Source organism: Sciurus carolinensis, chromosome 7 (genome assembly GCF_902686445.1).
Source record: "Sciurus carolinensis chromosome 7, mSciCar1.2, whole genome shotgun sequence".
In the NCBI taxonomy this organism is placed as follows: Eukaryota; Metazoa; Chordata; class Mammalia; order Rodentia; family Sciuridae; genus Sciurus; species Sciurus carolinensis.
This window is the reverse complement of record NC_062219.1, coordinates 142102090-142122282: the sequence shown is the minus strand read 5'-3', so window position 1 is coordinate 142122282 and position 20193 is coordinate 142102090. Positions and strand designations below refer to the sequence as shown.

The window sequence follows — 20193 nt, the reverse complement described above, 5'->3', positions numbered from 1 at the left end:
AGAGAGAGAACAGGAAGGGACTGGGGACAAGAAAGACCCCATGGAGCCTACTTCCTCCAAGTCAGTCCTGCCTCCCCGGAGTCCATCTGATGAGGTCAGAGCCCTCAGATCCAATCACTCTCCCACATCCCTCCACAGGAACTATGGCTGGTTTGGGAATTAACCTTCAGCACATGAGCCTTTGGGGTGACATTCTAGACCCCAACCAAAACAATGACCAATGAATAATTGAAGAAATTAAAAGGGAAATGAAAAAATTGACATGATAGTACAACATATGAAAATCTGTGTGATCCAGCAGCTGGGCACAGTGGCACATGCATGTGATCTCAGTAGTTTAGGAGGCAGAGGCAGGAGGATTGCAAGTTCAAAGTTGGTCTCGGCAACTTAGGCTCTAAGCACCTCAGACCTTGTCTCAATAAAATAAAATAAGGGCTGGGGTAGTAGCTCAGTGGTAAACCCCTGGGCTCAATCTCTGATATCAAAACACACACACACACACACACACAAAAAAAAAAAAAACCTATGGGATACAGCAAAAGCAGTATTATGAGGGAAATTATAATAACAAATGCATACATCAAAAAATAGAAAAATCTCAATCTAACCACTCACCTGGAGAACCTGGAAAAGCAATAACCAACTTCTAATCAGAAGAAAAGAAATGATAAAGATATAAATAGGGGCTGGAGTTATAGCACAGTGGTAGAGTGCTTGCTTGGCATGTGTGAGGTCCTGAGTTCAATCCCCAGCATTGCAAAATAAGTAAGTATATAAACAAAGTCAAGACAAAAAAGTAAAAAGATCAATGAAAGTTGATTTTTTGAAAGGTTAAACATTAACAAACATTCAGCTAGACTAACCAAGAGAGAGAGAGAGAGAGAGAGGGAGAGAGGGAGGGAGGGAGGGAGGGAGGGAGGGAGACAGGGAGACAGGGAGAGAGGGAGAGAGAGCGCGAGAGAAATACAAAATCAGAAAGGAAAAGGTATTACAACTGATATCATAGAAATATAAAGGATCCCAAGAAGTCACTATGAAAAATTATATGTCAGAAACCTGGAAAACCTAGAAGAGATGGATAAATATCTGAATAGACAACTTATCCAAACTGAATCAAGAAGAAGAAACAGAAAATATAAACAGATCGATAATGAATAATGAGACTGAAGCAGTAGTTTCAAGTTTCATAAAAAAAAATGGAACTGATTTCATGTTAGTCATCTTTTCATCACTGTGACCAAAATACCTGACAAGAACAACTTCAAGGAGGAAAGATGTAAGTGCTTAAGTTATCTTTCAGGAAAAGCCTCCAGACTCCACTCAAGTAGAGTTTGGAAGCAACTCTTTAAGAAGGGACATGCGCAAAAGCTAACTTGACCAGTCAATGACTTTTGATGTAACAAGGTCAAAATCCCCCTTGCAGAACTCATCCCCCAAACAAGCATGCTCGTTATAAAGATGCAGGACGATCATTTTCAACCACAAGTAAAGAACCCTGGAATTCCTTTGCCACCATCCAATCCACAAGTGACTTCTCCACTCTTCCTTCAAACATGTACATCTCACTGCCAACTGATTGAGGAGCAGATTTAAGTATTACTGTCCCCTGGAATTCCTTGCTACTTGATTAGGCAAAAAACCTTTTTCAGTTTTTAAAAACCCAATGCCATAGTTTTGGCACCCAGTACATCGAGCAGTAAGCCTTTGCACAATGTCAAAAGCATCAGAGTGGTTTTTAGTGCCTGCTTCCTCCCACTCCAATTCACATCTACTGAACAATGCAAGTATTTGTACCTACCTGTGGGATGCAATAATAAAACTGGCCTTTGATTTTCCTTATGAAAGCTGAATGGGATTAAGCCTGGAAGAAATTGATTCATCTCTTATTATAGTCATATTAGGCAATTTTAAAACAAGAACATAATCTATGCATACATATATGTCACAGTTATTTCACAAATCATTAAATTATTTGCTAATGAAGAAGCAGGGTTCATGGCAACCCAGGTTACCAACACAAGGAGTAAAGTTTTCACGTGATTCTATTTTATGCATTATCTCTGTCTACACTACCAGTCTACAAACTGTGTAAGGAGGACTTCATGACCCCCGTTCAGAACACTGAATCTCTAACTCCTTGTAGCTCTAGGTTAGCGACTGAAATTATCTAGTCCCAGGGATGTCCACTGCATTTCCCTAAAAAATATGTAGAGTCATTACTGAGATGAAAACATGACAGAAGGACAGACACCAGACACAAACATCCAGATCAAGATTAACCTCCAAAAGTTTCATAGGGCTGATGTACACCCATGCCACTCAGCCTGGTGAGCACTAGATTCCAGCTAAAATTAAAAATCAAATCACATTATCCCCTAACTTACAATCCAAAGGGAATTTTTCTTAGGTCTTGAGAAGAGAATAAAAGCAAAATCCCAAGAAAGCATATTTTGAAGCGATAGTTTACCTTGAGATATTTTAAATTTGCCCAGGGGCCTGGTATCAAAGGGAGATGAAGGCAAATAGTAACTAATACCCAACAATGTCAATTGAAGAGACAGCTGTCTAAAATGTGGAGTTGAGTCAAAATAAATGAATTCTCCAGAACACAAGGTGATATAATCTCTAATGCTTAAGTCAGTGTTGCTCTATATCAGCAGTTCTCAAAGTATGGTCTGGGGAACCCTTAAGAACCCAAGCTTCAATAAGGGCAAAATTATTTTGATAATGGAATAACATTAAGATTTTTTTCAATCTTATGCTCTTAAAAGTGTACAGTGGAATTTCCTAGAAGTGATGAGTCAACAGATTAAACTCAAAAGCAAGTAAGAGAATTCAGATGCCTTGGATTAAGTGAGACATTAAAAAAAAACATTAAAGTCAGACATTAAGTCACACATTAAAAGATTTGCAAACATAAAACAATACTATTCTCATGTTTCTTATTTTTAAAATGTAGTTATTTTTCATAAAAATCGACATTAACATAAAGGTTTATTACTGTTATTTAAAGTAAATATATGTACAAAGAGTCTCAATTTTTAACATTGGAAATATTCATAGATAACTCTCTTCTAAGTGAAAGTTCTTTGGGAATCCTCAATAAATATTAAATATGTCAAGAGGTCCTGATTCAAAGAAGTTTGAAAATAACTCACGACCAATCATGGGCACCCAGAGATGATGCCTTGAAACGGTGTCACCTCTGATCATGCAGAATGCTGTATGAGATAGACTATGTGACAGGATTTTGAAAATGGTCTTTACAGTTATCATTACTGTGTTAACTGGAGTTAGTAGCAGGATGGATATCAAGTTTTAAAAGTACTTTTTTCTTTGCTTTAAAATATACAGTGTGGTCAGAATTATATCCTTTCTCTAACAATTTAACAGATTTACACACAAACACACACACACCCATAAATAAATAAATAAATAAATAAATAAAGCAAAGCTGCTTCTCAACAGGCAGAGAAAGTTTTAGCCATTACACATTTATGTAGGGATTCCTTCTGATCACTCGAGTGGGAAGAGAATACTAGATTTCTTCCCAGGGAAAAAGCAAAGGAGTAAAAGACACCACTTTCCATTCTTCCTCCATAGATTCCAGAAGATGAGATAATATTCCAAATGGATGGAACTACAACCTCAGGACATATACTGATGAAGTAGAGCAAGAGGAATATGTAGCACAATAAGTACATTTTTTTTAAAGTGTATGTATGTGCGTGTGTAATGTATATGTGAATATATGTAAAATATATAGACTATGGTCTATCAAGAACATCAAGTACATAACTAAAATCAGTAAATCAACTACCCAGAAACCTAAATATGTATCCAATGTAATCAAATTTTAAAATACAGCTTAAAATTAAGCCATTTGGATCAATTTTTTTCCAAAGATTACACTTTAAAAAAATTTTTAATTCTATTTGTTCTAATTAGTCGTACAGAACAGTAGAATGCATTTATACATAAATAGAGTGTAATTTCTCATTTTTCTGATTATACATATTGCAGGATCACATCTGTCAAATATAAGAAAAGATGATCAACATCTCTAGCAATTAGAGAAATGCAAATCAAAACTAAGAGATGATCAACATCTCTAGCAATTAGAGAAATGCAAATCAAAACTAAGAGATGATCAACATCTCTAGCAATTAGAGAAATGCAAATCAAAACTAAGATTTCATCTCACTCCAATCAGATGGCAATTATCAAGAATACAAGCAACAATAAATGTTGGTGAGGATGTGGGGTAAAAGGTGCACTAATACATTGCTGGTGGGACTGCAAATTGGTGCAACCATTATGGAAAGCAGTGTGGAGATTCCTAAGAAAACTTGGAATGGAACCACAATTTGACCTAGCTATCCCACTTCTTGGTTTATACCCAAAGGACTTAAAATCAACATATTGTAGTGACATAGCCACATCAATGTTTACAGCAGCTCAATTCATAATAGTTAAACTATGGAACCAACCTAGATGCCCTTCAACTGATGAATAGATAAAGAAAATGTGATATATATATATCCACGTTCACATTGATTATATATATATATATCATATATATAATACATAAAAACTTTAAAGCTGAGTAATATTCCATCGTGTTTGTGTGTGTGTATATACAAATTGCAATATTACTCAGCTTTAAAGAATGAAATTCTGGCATTTGCTGGTAAATGGATGGAGTTAGAGAATATCATGCTAAGGGAAATAAGCCAAACCCAAAAAAAATCAAAGGCCAAAGTTTTCTCTTATATGAGGAAGCTAATTCACAATAAGGGGGAGGGATAGGGAAGAACAGAGTTACTTTATATTAGGTAGAGGGGAGTGAAGGGAGGGGAAGGGTGTGGGGAAGGAACGACAGTAGAGTGAAACAGACATGATGACCTCATGTACATCTATGGTTGCATGACTGATGTGATTGTGCAACATGTATAATCACTTCTTGACTGATATCATTGGCCACACTCCATCCCCAGGGAGGTGGCATGGAGGTCCCCATCTAAAAAGGTTCCGCTGTTCAGATACTTAAAATGAGTTTTGCCAATGCCAACACATCCTTTAGCAAAAGCATTACTTTATACATCAACCAAAGTACTCAAGACATTTTTTAAAGTACCTCAGCACTTGCAGATCACAGAATGACTTCAGATCATCAAACTGTTTCTCCCAAAATTCCTAAAATTGAACAAACGGTGTATATAAGTAGTTAACCCTTTTCCTCCAGAGAAAAGATAATCTTCACTCACAGAGAAAGTTCCAAACAAGAACAACTTACCAAAATATCTGTCTCAAGGTGTTTTAGAGCCTGAATATCCTTCTCAAGATTGTTCAACTCTTGGAGAACAGAATTGTGGAAGTGCTGTAGCTTATTGAGTCTGAGAAACACAAAAGCAACACATTTCGTGGGGTTTCTGGAGTGACAAAAGCTATTTCATAATCATTCACCAGATCTTTATTAAGAACATGGAGGAGTCTCCCTTCTCTTCCTCCCCTCCATGCCTGCTCATCCCCGATCCCCAAACCCTAACCACGCACACTCTCATTTAACCTTTCAACAGCCTCCCAGAAGCTGGTGTTTCAGTATCATTCTTAGAGGGCACAGGACAGATGGCTCTAGGGAAGAAGGAACCAAGGGTTCTCCATTCCTTCTACCTTCCACTTGCTGTCCTTCCTCTGTCTGGCCTTAAACTGGCCCTGAAAGCTGTGGTCAGAAATGGGCCCATCACACCATTTTTCCACCTCTGTTTTAGTTCTAAAATTTCTAACAGTTGCCGTTTTGATCTACCTGCCATATTATTTCCTTATCTTTTTGCTTATTGACTCTCTTTGCTGAGGGTGAACATTGCATGAAGACAAGAGTTCCTAATGCGTCCTGCTAATGTCTGGATGTTGAATGTCCCCCACAGGCCCCTGAGTTATACTTGGTCCCCAGAGTAGTGCTGTTGGGAGGTGGTGGAAGGTTTAAGAGGTGCTGCCTAGCTAGGTCACTGGGGGTGTGCCCTTGAAGAGGACTGTGGGACCCCAGCTCCTTCCTCTCTCCTGGTCACGAGGTGAGCAGTTTTGCTCTGCTTTATGCTCCCAGCCATGATGTGCTGCCTCAACACAGGCCCAAAGCAACAGAGCCAACTGATCAAGAATTGAAACCTCCCAAACTGTGAGCCAGGGCAAACCTTTCCTTATAAGTTGATTATTGGAGATATTTATTATAGTTAGAAAGCCAAAGCTGATGCCCACTGCTCTCCTGCACTGATCAAGGAGCCTGGGGCCCAAAGTCACTCAATGTGCACCTGTTCAATGAATCTGTGGCTGAGCGTGAGCCCCCTGAACATAACAGGAGCTCCACAATCCAAAGTCCTTCATGTGCTTGTTTGGACAAGCAAATGACATTGCATGATACGAGAGTTTGAAAAAAAAAAATATTACACATGCCTATTTAAGTCTTCAACCCTAAGAAACTTTCCACTTTTGCAAATAGACTCTCCTTCCCTTTCTTCCCTCCCTCATTTACTGCCCATTCTCTCTAATTTGGTACAATTTCTATACTCAACTCCCCTCTACCACGCAAATATTTCCAAAGCCTACCTCAGGAAGTACTTCCATTGAGATTGTTCTGAATTCACTCTAATCGGTACAGAAATTCATCCCTTCACTCCCCCCTTCCTGCCCTTCCAAAACTTGGGTGTCTTGGTGCTTCTTGCTTAGGATCACAAGGGTGTGTGTGTGTGTGTGTGTGTGTGTGTGCGCGCGCGCAGGTGTGTCTGAGTAGCACACATATCATAGTAGCACACATAATATAATATCATAATATCTCATGATATTATATGCATAGCATCAATTTTACTTTTTACTACTATCTTTACCTGTACAGTTCAGTGGCTTCAAATTCATTACACAATGTCCTACAACCACCACCACTGTCCATTTGCAAAATTTTTCCATCCTCCCAAACTGAAACTCTGTGTCCATTAAATAGTAGCTGTCCCTTCTCTCAACTTTCAGAAACCTCCATCACACCATCTCTATGAATTTCCATTCATACTCTTGCAGTGACCTCTTCCAAGGGGGACAGTACAGTACCTTGTACTTGTACCTGGATTGTTAGCATCTTTTCCAGGTTCATCTGTGTCACAGCATGTGTTAGAATTTAATTCATTTTTAAAGCTATATAACATTCCATTGTACATACAACGTTTCATTTATCTAGCATTTTTCACATATATATCCATGCTTAATCCTGTCTTTACATGTGGATTTAAAAAATATAAGAACAATATTTTGGGATCATATCATGGTAGAACATGAGAGACTTAGGAGGACATTTAGTTCAACCGCTCATCTTATGGACAGAAAACCAGACTCCTGGAAGGGTTGAACCATGTATTAAACCTTGCATCTGCTCAGGCTTCAAATCCTCTGACCCCAGCCCAGTAGTCATGAGATAAGCATTGTTTGTGAATAATCACACTTCCATGAGTTGGTTTGAAATTCGATACTTACTTGCATAGGTGTATCAGGTTTAAAAGTTTTATTAGGCAATTCGGTGCTTTCTTTGCCTTTTCTGAAAGAGGACTCTCAGTGTACCTGAGCTAAACAACAAACAATTTGAGTTAAACATAACTATGTAAGTTTAGTGTATACTTCATATTAAAAAGATGCTACCTGCACATTACAACGTGCATGGCAAACGTTACTGCTAAGGAACAGTGATGAGACAACATTCTGTACACCTTTCAGGAATTATCTCAAGCTTGATACTCACGAAGAAAATCAGAAAGCATATATTCATGCTATTGATACACATGTTGAATACTATCAGCATATTTCTATTACAAATTTTCTTACATTGATATTTCAAGAAGTAAGATTTTGGAAACCTTCCATCTTAGTTAAATGAATGTTGGTTAGGGTATGCTAATATGCTTCTAAGTCCCTAGGGATTTATAAGTTATGGATCAAAAGCAAATGGGAATGAAGTAGTTCCAATATTTATCTTGCAGACAAGACTGTGAAACAGGTTGTTCGTACAGCATCTTCAAGATCTGTTACCACATCTACCTTCACCTCTGAGAGTCCTCTCCTCCACATGGTCACCTCTTGCTCCATCTCTGACTATCCTGGTGACCAAGTCACTGCTTTCTAATAGTTCACTTGTCTCAGAAAGCCACCTGTGGAACCCAACCATTAATCTGATTTCCATGTTTAGTCCTATTGGAGCAGATGGACATGGAATAGCTATCTTATAAATACAAACCAAATTCACAAAATCAATGAAGACTTTTAAGACAAATACACCTCCCCAAAGACTCAGGAGCATCTTCACATATGAAGGGTAGCAACAGTATTGATGAATAATATAAATGTGTTAAACTCATAACAAGCTAGTTTTTCTACCTTTGTCCTATTTTCAGCTTTGTTGAGATAAAACTGACAAAATTTACATTCAAGAGGAACAGGTGATGTATGCATTGTAAAATGATTATCACGACCAACCTAATTAACAAATCCCTCACCTTACTGTTACCTGTGTGTGCACATGATGAGAACACTGGAGATCTACTCTCTTCACAAATTTCAGGTAGAATTATTAACTATGTCACACCATGCTGCACGTCAGGTCTCCAGAACTTACCCATCTTATAACCGAAAGTTTTGTTTCTTTGACCAACATTTCCTTCATCCCCCTGACCCCTGGTAACCACCCTTCCTCTCTGTGCTTCTGAATTCAACATTAAATTCCATATTTGAGATCATGCAGTATTTGTCTGGCTTATTTATTTTACATAACGTCCTCCAGGTTCAGGAGGTAGCTTTTCATTTTTAGTGGCAGGTCACCTCGTATTTTCTTTTCATTTCTCCAGTGAAGGTTTCCAAGGCTGTGATGATGGCAGAATCGTTCAAATTCTCGGGCACGTATTCCAGAGATGGAGCAGAAATACCTAATAAAAAATATCACATAAAATGAACAAATGCTCAGAGTAGACATGCTTGGTCCTTCAGCTTCCCAGAGGATGGAACGATGTGTGAGAACCACAAATAGGAACCACAGATGCCCCACTGCCTGTAACAATGCAGCAGGGCCGACTCTGGCCAGGACTATACAAGGCCAGCTCATACTAGGGTCATGGCAGTTACCTCCCACCAAGCCGCACTCTCTGGCATGAGCTCATTTCATCCAAATCTTTCTGACACTTTATCTTTTAATGTTTTTATTAGTACCCTATAGTTACACATAACGGAGGGGTTCACACTGACATAACCATACATCCATGGAATATCATTTGCTCCATCTCAATCCCCAGTACTACCCCTTCCCTCCTTCCTTCCCCTATCCCCTTTCCTCTACTCTGCTGGTCTTCCTTCTATTTATGTTTTCTAAATTGGCACTTTAGAGATATAAGGGTGGAATTCACTGTGGTGTGTGCACACATGTACATAACACGATGTGGTCGATTTCATCCTGCAGTTCCTCCCTTTCCCATCCTGCTCCCTCCCTCCCTCTCTCCTCCCTCCACTCCACTAATCTCCCTTACAGAAGGGATCCCCTCCCCATCTTTCCCCTTTTTTGATAAAGCTTCCACACATGAGAGAAAGCATTCAACTCTTGACTGAGTCTGGCTTATTTCATTCAGCATTATGTTCCCCAGTTCCATCCATTTACCAGCAAATGCCATCATTTCATTCTCTTTTGTGGCTGAGTAAAACTTCATTGTGTACATACACTACCCTGTCCTTTTACGTAACTTGGTTATTGTGAATTTTACTTCTATAAACATTGATATACCTATATCACTTCAGTATGCTGATTTAATACCAAGGAGTGGGACAACTGTGTCCTGTGGTAGTTCCATTCCTAGTTTTTTGAGGAATCCCCATACTGCTTTCTAAAGTGGTGTTAATTTTCAGTCCCACTTGAAAGCATCCAGAAAACCATTCCAAACATGGGAACTCACACAAGAGATTTTAATAAGCAGACAAACAGCATCTTCCCTTAAGGGTGAAAGAGAGAAAGAACAAATGGCAGGGGAACTACTCTTAAGTAGTGGAAGCCCGCAGGCTAATCAAACCAATGACTGAAGAGGAAATTAACAATCTAGATTGTAAAATGGTATGTTGGGGCAGGGGGCAGAATCAGTGGAGAAATGGCGGCAGCCTTGTTCCCTTCATCCCACCATTTTTGTTTTTATAAGAGGATATGGGTGAAGATTCATCTTCAACAACTGCTTCCTGCTGGACATGGGCATAGACTGGTATGGGGGTGGCTAACCAGGTCAAAGTTGAAGGAGGAGGGATTGGGGAGGGAAAAGTGCTCAAGAAAGAGAAAGCTTGAAGGCAAGGAATTTCTTTCCATTTGCCTGCTTGCGCACAGAAATTGTGTCCCATAAAACACTGGGATCCAGGGTGCCATTAATTAGCCATTTGGGTTGATTATCTGAAGAATACTGTGGTCAAGTATCATTACACAAGCAAGTAAGTTTTGGCAGCTCTAGATGAGGGATCAGGAATTAGGTGAAGGGATTTAAGATTTTCTAGTAGACATCCCAAGGGTGAATCTGCCAGAATGGAGGACCTACATCCCCTGGTGGAGACAAACAGCCGAGTCAGTGTCCAAGGTGATGGGAGTTGTCACCCCCGTCAGTGTGTGCCAGGCAAAAACCGAGAGGGTCGAGGACCTGGTGCTAGGTCTTGAGAGAGGAAAAGTGAAGAGGAGCCTCATCCCAGAGAGAGAATCTCCACCATAAAGATTGAGGACCCACCCATTAGATAAGGTCAACTAAGGGGGCCAGCCATAACTGTAGGGGTCCCCAACCACCTCAAGGGTGCCGGATGATCAATGATCACCATCTCAGGTCAGCAGAGCAGTGTCTAAATCAACCTAGGGGAAAACTCACCAATCTGAAGGTTGGTGGTGAAACCAAGCATCTGGGCAAATGGAAGGTGAGACCGGTGTCTGGGGCTCTGGGTCATCAGATGGGATTCCGCTCACCGAAGTGGTGGAAGAAGAGCCCATCCGAGTCACAGCACCAATGAAAGCACCCAGAAACCACTCCAAAGGCTGGAACTCACACAAGAGATTTTTAGTAAGCAGAGGAACAGAGTAACTGCCCCTAAGGACAAGAGAGAGAGAGAGCCCACGGGCTAATTGGACCACTGACTGATGAGGAAGTTAACAATCTAGATTGTAAAATGGTGTGTGTCGGGGGACAGTCAGAATCAGGGAAGAAATGACTGCAGCCTTGTTTCCTTCACCACTAATAATGTAAACCTTTTCCCCCACATTTATTATTATCTGTATTCTTGATGATTGCCATTCTAACTGAAGTGAAACGAAATGTCAATAGTTTTGATTTGCATTTCCCTGATTATCAGGGATATTGAACATTTTTTCATGTATTTGTTGGCCATTTGAATTCCTTCTTTTGAGAAATGTTTAGTTCTTTTTCCCATTTATTGATTGGGTTATTTCTATTTTTGCTGTTAAGTTTGAGTTCTTCATATATTCTGGATACTAAACCCATTTTAAGAATAGCTGGCAAAGATTTTCTTCCATTCTGTAGGCTCTCTTCAAACTCTTGTTTCCTGTGCAGAAGATTTTTAATTTGATGGCAGCCTACTTATTGACTGTTGGCTTTACTTCTTGAGCTTTAGGAGTTGTATTAAGGAAATAAGTGCCTGCTCCAAAATGTTTGAGTCTTGACCCTATGTTTTCTTCTAGCAGTTGCAGAGTTTGTCTAGTTCCAAGATCTTTGATCCACTTTGAGTTTACTTCTGTACAGGGTGAGAGATAGGGATCTACTTTCATTCTTCTAAATATGGATATCCAGTTTTCCCAGCACCATTTGTTTAAAAGGCTTATCTTTTCTCCAATGTTATGTTTTTTAGCACCTTTGTCAAATATCACATGACTGTATCTATGTGGGTTTGTGTCTGTTCCTTTTATTCGGTTCTCCTGGTCTTCATTTTTATTTTGATGCCAGTGCCATTCTGTTTTGCTACTATAGCTCCACAGTATAATTTGAGACCAGGAATTATGACATTTCCAGTGTTGCATTGAAGAAATGGGGAGGGGGGTAGAAGGAACTTATCATAAAAGGTATATGTGACAAACCCAAAGTCAATATCATACTGAATGGAGAAAAACTGAAAGCATTTCCTTTAAAATCAGGAACAAGGGCTGGGGAGACAGCTCAGTTGGTAGAGTGCCTGCCTTGCAAGTGCAAGGCCCTGGGTTCAATTCCCCCAGCACCGCAAAAAAAAAAAAAAATCACTGTAAAATCAGGAACAAGTCTAGGATGTCCACTTTCACCACTACTATTCCATATAACTCTTGAAAATTCTAGCCTGAGCAATCAGGCAAGAGAAGGGAATTCAAGGGATATAAATAGGAAAAGAAGAAGTCAAATTATCTGTTTGCTGATGACATGATCCTATATCTAGAAGACCCATCCAAAAAAAAAAATTCCATCAGAAGACTTCTAGAGCTAATAAACAAATTCATCAAAACAACAAACAGAAGATATGAAAATCAATACCTTTCCTATGCTCTAATAATGAATCTGCTGAGAAAGAAATCAGGAAAACAATTCCATTCACAATAGACTAAAAAAAAAATCACTTGGGAATAAATCTAAGGAGATGAAAGATCTCTATGATGAAAACTACAGAAGATCAAAGAAAGTAATTGAAGAAAACTTTAGAAAATGGAAAGACTTCCCATGTTCTTGGGCAGGCAGAATTAAAATTGTCAAAATGCCCATACTACCAAAAGCAATATACAGATTAAATGTAGTCCCCATCAAAATACCACAGACATTCTTCATAGAACTACAAAAAAAAAAAAAAAAAAAAAAAAAAAAAAAAAAAAGTCCTAAAATTCATATGGAATAAAAGAACCAGAATAGATCATGTATTTCCAATTCAAAATTTAGTTAATAACTAACAGCTAAAGCAGAGGCCTATAACTTTAGGAACCTTCAGGCTCTGGAAATTACCATAAAAAGTGAAGAGGCAGAAATCAAAATACTAGGAGGGGAAGGTGCTTGCTTTCATTGAAAATTTCTGTAATAATTTACTTGTCTCTGAAAGGAAAAAAATGTTAAGTTTTTAGGCTTCTGCAGCTACAGTGATCTGAAAATTTTAACTTCCTTATAATTCGTGCAGGTACACATTTCACGACCACATATTTATTGCACTCTACTTCAACTGTTGGCTGGGTGCATGATGTTACCTGCCAAGCTGGAGGATCCCTGAGCACGGTCTTCTAATCTTGATTGTTTTGGCAGAGCAAAACTCCCATCTGGTACGCCTAAAGGCAAACACAGCACATTGATGACTCCACACAGTCCCTTTTTGTCCCAAAGGTATCTTGTCCTCTTTAGTTACTATCTAACCTTGACACAAAGCAAGCGAAACTTATCCCCTGCCTGTTAATAATTACTTATCATTTGGTGCATGAACTAAGCACAGCCTAACTATCAAAATGCTGAGTATACTGATGTCTCAGGAGGGGAACAGGCATCCCTTTGTGAGCCCAGTTACATTTAGCAAGGCTCAGACAGATTCCCTAAACAGTGTTGCTAAATATCAACAGTAAGTATCGAAAAAAAAATTCCAGGGCTCTTGAGTTAAATGGCAAAGTAGCAGGATTTCCAGGCAGCTGGGCCTTGGGAAGTTCTTCAGAGAACATCCCAGATGGCGCCACCTGCTGGTGACACTGGAGCTGCAGCCAGCACTGAGGCCACCTGAGGCAGCCATCTTGGTTGCTCAGTAGCTCCAGTTACTGACAGTCTCTGTTGATGAGACTCCTCCGTCACCATATCAGGGCAGTACATCACTAAATATTTTCTATTCCATTGTTCACTGGACACTCCCAATCTTACCCACTGCACCCATGAACAGTGCATTGGCTTTATGCTCCATTCTTGCTCTTCTTTACTATTGACTTCTACTCCATCATCAAGGTCTGATATCCTGCCCAGGAAATGAATACTTGCTCCTATCCACATTGCCACACCATAACCTGGCCCACAGCCATCTCCCTGGAGGATCTCACCAATTCTATGTCTTTACCTGTCACCTCCCAAATCTCTCTCTTGCCTGTACTCTCAAGCATCAAACCTGTGTCTCCATCTCACAACTCACCCAATTCTGTTCTTCCCTACCTATGCCACTCTTTCTCCATTCCCATACCCTCTAGCGATGAAGTTCTAACTTTTCTCCCTTTCTTCCCATATCAACTAGTCCTAGAATCCAATTTCACTAATTCACTAATGCACATTTTGTATTAGTATGTGCAAGGAACTTGCAAAGTGCTTGGCAGACAGGGGAGAAGCAGAGGAGCATATGTCCCCTTTCTTCACTCTGCTCCTGCTATTCTGGTCCCCTTGTGGTTCCTCCACCATCCCAGGCACATTATCACCTCAAGACCTGTTGGGGTTTCTTCTGATTATGGCATTTCCCCATATGACTGCCTTAAGACTTTACCTAACCACCTAATCTAAAATTTCAAGATATCCTGCACATTTTAAAAACCCAACTCCTGCTCAATTTTTTCACTTTTTATTAAGATAGAACATTCTATACATTTAACTTAAGTATTATCTGCTCCTCCAGTAGATGCTAAGGTCCCCTTAGGGCAGGCTTTTTGTCTATTTTGTTCACAATAGTGTCCCTCACACTTAGAAAAGTACCCAGTGCATAACAAATGCTCTATGAACACTTATTGAGTGAACAAATGAATAAATGCTACAGAATACTCGAGCTCCTACAAAAAAAGATATTTGATATGCCCAAAGAGGATCTCTGCAAAAAGAGATAAGAATTTATGCTAATTCTTCCATACTAGTGGCAAAGGTAAGTATAGAAGAGACCATAAATTTTAGAAAGAAGGTTGTCCCTTGGAATCTGAAAGGAACTGGTTCCAGGATGCTCATGGGTACCATAATCCATGAATGTTCAAGTTCCGTATATGAAGCAAGGAAATCCTATGCACATTCCCCTGTCTACTGTAAATTATCTTACCTTACTTATAAAACCTAATATATATGGCATGTTAATAGTTGTTACACCTATTTTAGTTTATTATTTTGCCAATATTTTCAATTCCTGATTGGTTGAATCCACAGATGCAGAAAGCCAACTGTATGCAACCATATAAGAAGAAATTAATAAATTTAGCATTTTAAGATCTGTTAAAACTACCTGGGTGAGGGGAGCTGTAAATATTCTAGTTTTCAGAAATCATTCCATAGTAAGAAATACCAGTTACAGATTTCTGGGTGACAAAAAGAATTTTGCTCTTAAAATTATACCAAATAGAGAACAGTTCATGTAAAAATATTTCATTCTCTGTGGTATAACAGAAGATCTATCTTTCAGAAAAATGAATTACATAAGGTTAAGTGTCAATTTAGGTTGTTTTTATTAAAAGAAAAAAATAACAAAATAAGAGGCCATGTATATTGATTAAGAGAAAAGGCTGATCCAAAAGCAGAAAAGACTGAACACGTAACTGCAGACACACAGACAAAATGATCATATGTGAATGACAGATTTCATGGGACAGCCTAGTTGGTATTCCGTAGAATTTTCATCCACTGAGAATTTACTTAAGAGATCACATTCTCACTCAGCAGGAACGGAAAAGGGCAGCCAACATCCAATCTCTCAATAATGAAGCAAAATAAAAAGTCTAATACTCCCAATTCTATTAGATCCCTTATAGAAGCCAGTATCTCTATCTTCTCATTACATTTAGATTTAGGTGTGTTCAATTGTTGGACAAGTTTGGATGGGAACTTCTGGGGAACTACATTATTTTCAGGGCAAAAGGTCTTTAAAAAAAAAAAAAAATTAAGGACAGGACCCAGGTGCAGCTCCACCTTTTCCACCCTCAAAGCAGACAGCACCGGGGTGTGACTCCTCTGTGGTATCTGTACCAGAGTCAGGGTCAGAGAAGACTCTCAGGAGGGATTCCAGATGTTCCCCAATTTGACAATGATAAACAATGACTGCATTTCTTTCCTGGCTGCCTGCTCTGCCCTTCTGTGATTTTTTTTGCTTGATGGTCAATTTGTAGCAACAGCTCAAATCATGGCCTTGAACTTGGATATATCACATTCATGCACCACCCAGGTTCAAGTAGGGAATCTACCGGCACAGATTCTAGTTATATCCAGTGGAAAGAGGAGCCTGGAGGTATGGATTGACTGCCCTGGTCAGCCCTTGAGGAGCTCCTAGGAATCTGTGAACCTACTAAGACATCCAGATGGACCCCTCAGGGATGGGGGGATAGGTTGACATGTAGAACCCTTCTCTGAAGCAGCGATGCTGGGGAAGTACTCACCTGTACTACAGGTCTGGCTCTCCACTGACAACAGCATCCTCCAGAGGAAGCGGTGCTGTGTCATGAGAGGATACAAGTCCTAAGGGATGTCACAGGCTCAGCTTTGTTTCCATGGTAACAATATGCCTCTTTTAAACTGCGCTCTTCACCATTCTCGTAAAAGGGCTAAACCTACCTACACACAACACCTGAAACACACACACACACAGCAAACACACTGTGACTGAACTCAAGTGGCCTCAGATTGCTCACTGCATGTGTTGGTCCATGGCTAGCTGAGGGGAGAGGCGCCTGCTCATTTCCATTCAAGATTTTGGCCCTCCAAGAACTTTTGAAGTTAGGGTAGGTAGCCTGCTGGCACACAAGTTTTAGTGAATAGTTTGGTGTTCGCGTTACATTTTTAAAACTCAAGGTCCTGATAAAGAACAGTTTTAATGTTTAGCCAAGGTCTGCTAAGTTCAGGCATTTAAAAAATCTTGCTCTGAAGTGACACCTTGTGGCACAGAATGGCAGAGGCCAATAATGTTCACCAGGCAAGAACAGAGTGCTTCAGCAAAACTGTCCCTGTAGTAGCTGCAGCACTTTCCCAGTGCCAGTTCCTTTGTTTATTCTCCAAATACTTATTAATTACTGAGAATATTAAAAAATGACTTCTGGATGGATTGGTACATTTAAAACCTGTAAATCAATTGATGGTATTTGTGACTGTATAAATATTATATTCAAATATGGAAAAATGCACAGGTTCATTATTAAGTGCTAGAATTTTCTAGCTTTCTTGCTCCTTTTCCTTGGCAAATACTGAATTCCTCTATATGTCAGGCACTGGACCAGGCAATCACAGCATAGACTGAAGAAGCTCCCTAACCTGGCTCCTACTTGATTCCAGAGGTCTCCCAAGAAGGTAAAAGAAGAAAAACTGCATATTCATAAACAAAATGATCCTGCCAGCTTCACCATTCTGGGGGGCATTGCATGCACATCAAAAATTCCAGGGTAAACATTAAAACGTAAGTTGATATTTGACTGAGGCTGCTGTGAGGAATCAGCAGGCCACTCCAAATATTTTAGGGTCTCTATTTTGGGGAGAGAGGTCTACAGGGGATCAAACCTAGGGTCTCACACAAGCTTGGCACCAGAGCTCAAAATGCTTTTTCTGAAAGAAGGTACTTGAGCATCCTCCATAGTGGAAGGTATAGCTGCTTCTGGTCAATATGGTTAAAACATCCAGTACTGGATGCAATGATGCGAAACATTTAGAGCTCTATTATATATATATTCTGACTATCCAAAGAAATGAATCAAAGAGAAACATAGCCATGAGTAGTGGTTTTTTTAAATGATTTCATGATTCTAGTCACTTCTCCAAGACCCATGCCTTAAGAATTATGTTGAAAATGTGAGCATTAGGGAATGGTGGTCTAATTCATCTTTTTTCTTAGACTACAGCACAAAAGAAAGACGTCAGAAAGGAAGTCCAATTAGTACCAAGACCAATGAGACCAACAGTCGCACTAGTAGTAGCTGACACATATTGAGCACCACTGCACACGGAACTCGTGGCAGCATCTCACTGAATCCTCAAACATCCAGAAACTCTTTCTCCCACCCAGAAATGTACATGACTTTAGAGGGACCCTACCACATGGACAGCACGGTTAGCTAGTCACCAACCTCAGGTCAGCCCAGGTTCCTCTCTTGCTTGACCGTGAGGTCAGCTTCACGTGAAGGGCCCCCAGAGAAGGTAACTAAAATACAGTAGGAGGAATAAGTTCCAGTGTTCTGCACCATGGTGTCTACTGTGACTCTAGCTCACAACAGCCTGTGACACACTTTATGAAGAAAACTGAGAGGAACTTAAAGGCTCCAAACAAGAAGTGAACGGCAAGGAGATAGCAATGCCAATTTTCTGATCCTGGTTTGATCAGTACGCATTGTATGCATTTATTAAATTATAACACCCTACTCCATAAATATGTACAATTAAAAATAATTGGGCATGGTGGCACACACCTGTGATCCCAGCTATCTGGGAGTCCGAGGCAGGAAGAACACAAGTTTAAAGCCAGCCTGGGTAACTTAGCAAGAGCCTGTGTCAAAGTAAAAAAAGGAAAGGGCTGGGGATGTAGCTCAGTGATAGAATTTCCCCCAGGTCGATCCCCAGCATGAGCCAAGAGAGGTTGACAAATAAGTTACATAAATAAAATAAAATCCAGGTATAAACTAGATATTTGTCAATTCACAAGGATGAAGTAAGACTCAAAAGAATGGGGGAAAAAAAAGAGAAAGGGGAGTATTAGTCCAAAAAATAGCTGGTGTTTCTTTATCGATATAAATGAAGACAAAAGCCTTACTAGAGATGAAGAGTCACTTCTCCATGCATCTAGGAAAACACTGCCTCAAAACACATCAGATAAAAATGGACAGAACAAAGGGAAACAGACAAAGATATACAGAGCACTCATGAAACCTGAATACATAAGGCAAATCCGATTAGGCCTTCAGGTGAAACCAGATAGGTTCTAAAGGAACAAAATATACAGACTGGGTTTCTCTGAGCATGTTGCTATAAAGTTAGCAATAAGTAACAAGAATGGCCTTAAAATATCCCATGTATTTGGGACCTAAAAATTTTACTAAATAACTGGGTTAAAAAAAAACACGTTAAAAAAGAAGAAATATTTAGCTCAAGTAGCAATGAAAACACTACATACCAAAATAAGGTAACACACAACCAAAGCATTTCTAAGAAGGAATCTGAAATATATTATCAAGAAACAAGAAAGGTTTAACAATGAATGAGAATTCAACTGAAAAATTGGAAAGAGAAATTCAAGATGGCTGAGCAGAGGTGTCCTGTATGCAATGTCATCACAAAGAAGACCAGAGCAACAAGGGAAACTGGATTTTGAGGAGAGTGATTGAGGGAGAACTCTGAAAATCAGCAAGGAAGTGACATAACCCTGAACAGTATGGAGAGTGGGAAAGGCAACGTGGAGAGAAGATCAAAGGAAATTGCAACTTTAATTCCCGCTCAGTGGTGGGGCTGGTAGGGGTGGGTAGACAGACTCCATGTTGCTTGGAAAAGGTAATCAGAAAAGCACCAACAACCCCCATTACTGCAGCAGACCAGCAGTCCGAACTGTAGGAGAATCCCATAGACTTCACAGACTTTAGATCCAGATTGGGGTCCAAGTCTCCACCCACTACAGTTCCCAGAATCCAAGCTGCTACAACCACCACTGCTGGTCACCATCCTGACTCAGGGACCAGCAGCTGATCCCCAAACACTGTAAAAGTCTTTTGTTGGTGAGCATCTAGCAGGGCAGAAAATAGGCCCTTCAGCATCCTGCAGCCTCAGGACTGGCAGCTGCCAAAGCCAGAAGCCTGATCTTCCACCTATGCTTACCACATAGGAAGGAGGGAGGGTCTCCCCCTTGACCTATAATCTTCTAGTGATAAAATCCTGGGATCACCTATACTTGTCCCTTGGGGCCTGAAGAAGTTCTCTTCTGTGTCCAGGACTAGAGACCAAAGCCATAATCCCCAGCAACATCCACAAACTAGGCAACCACAAGAAAGTCTCCTCCATATAATGCCATTCCAGGAATATGGATATCAGTGCCACAAGTACCAATATAACCTGCATGTGGTCCACAAAACCTAGGGAATGTGTCAATCATAGCTCATAGCCATGGTACCATAGGTGCTGGTGCTCACAGCCTAAGCATCACCCCATCTTTTCTCATGGAACATGAAGAAAGTCCCATATCCTCAGGGAAGTGGCTACCAGGGCCACAAGCCCCAACACTACCACAGTCACCCCACAG

The 20193-nt window shown here is 40.0% G+C and overlaps 1 protein-coding gene across 1 annotated transcript in view; it reads right to left on the bottom strand.

Annotated features, from left to right (window-relative positions):
- Nucleotides 1-20193, bottom strand: part of Sycp2l (synaptonemal complex protein 2 like) — a 111048-nt gene that overhangs the window by 12445 nt on the left and 78410 nt on the right. Inside the window, exons 26-31 of the mRNA XM_047559289.1 lie at nt 13247-13324; nt 8854-8957; nt 7519-7607; nt 5297-5396; nt 5138-5196; nt 1799-1861 (exon numbers count right to left, since the gene is read on the bottom strand). Of these exons, the coding sequence (XP_047415245.1) occupies nt 1837-1861; nt 5138-5196; nt 5297-5396; nt 7519-7607; nt 8854-8957; nt 13247-13324 (455 nt within the window). The 3' untranslated portion in view covers nt 1799-1836. The remainder of the gene's footprint in view (nt 1-1798; nt 1862-5137; nt 5197-5296; nt 5397-7518; nt 7608-8853; nt 8958-13246; nt 13325-20193) is intronic.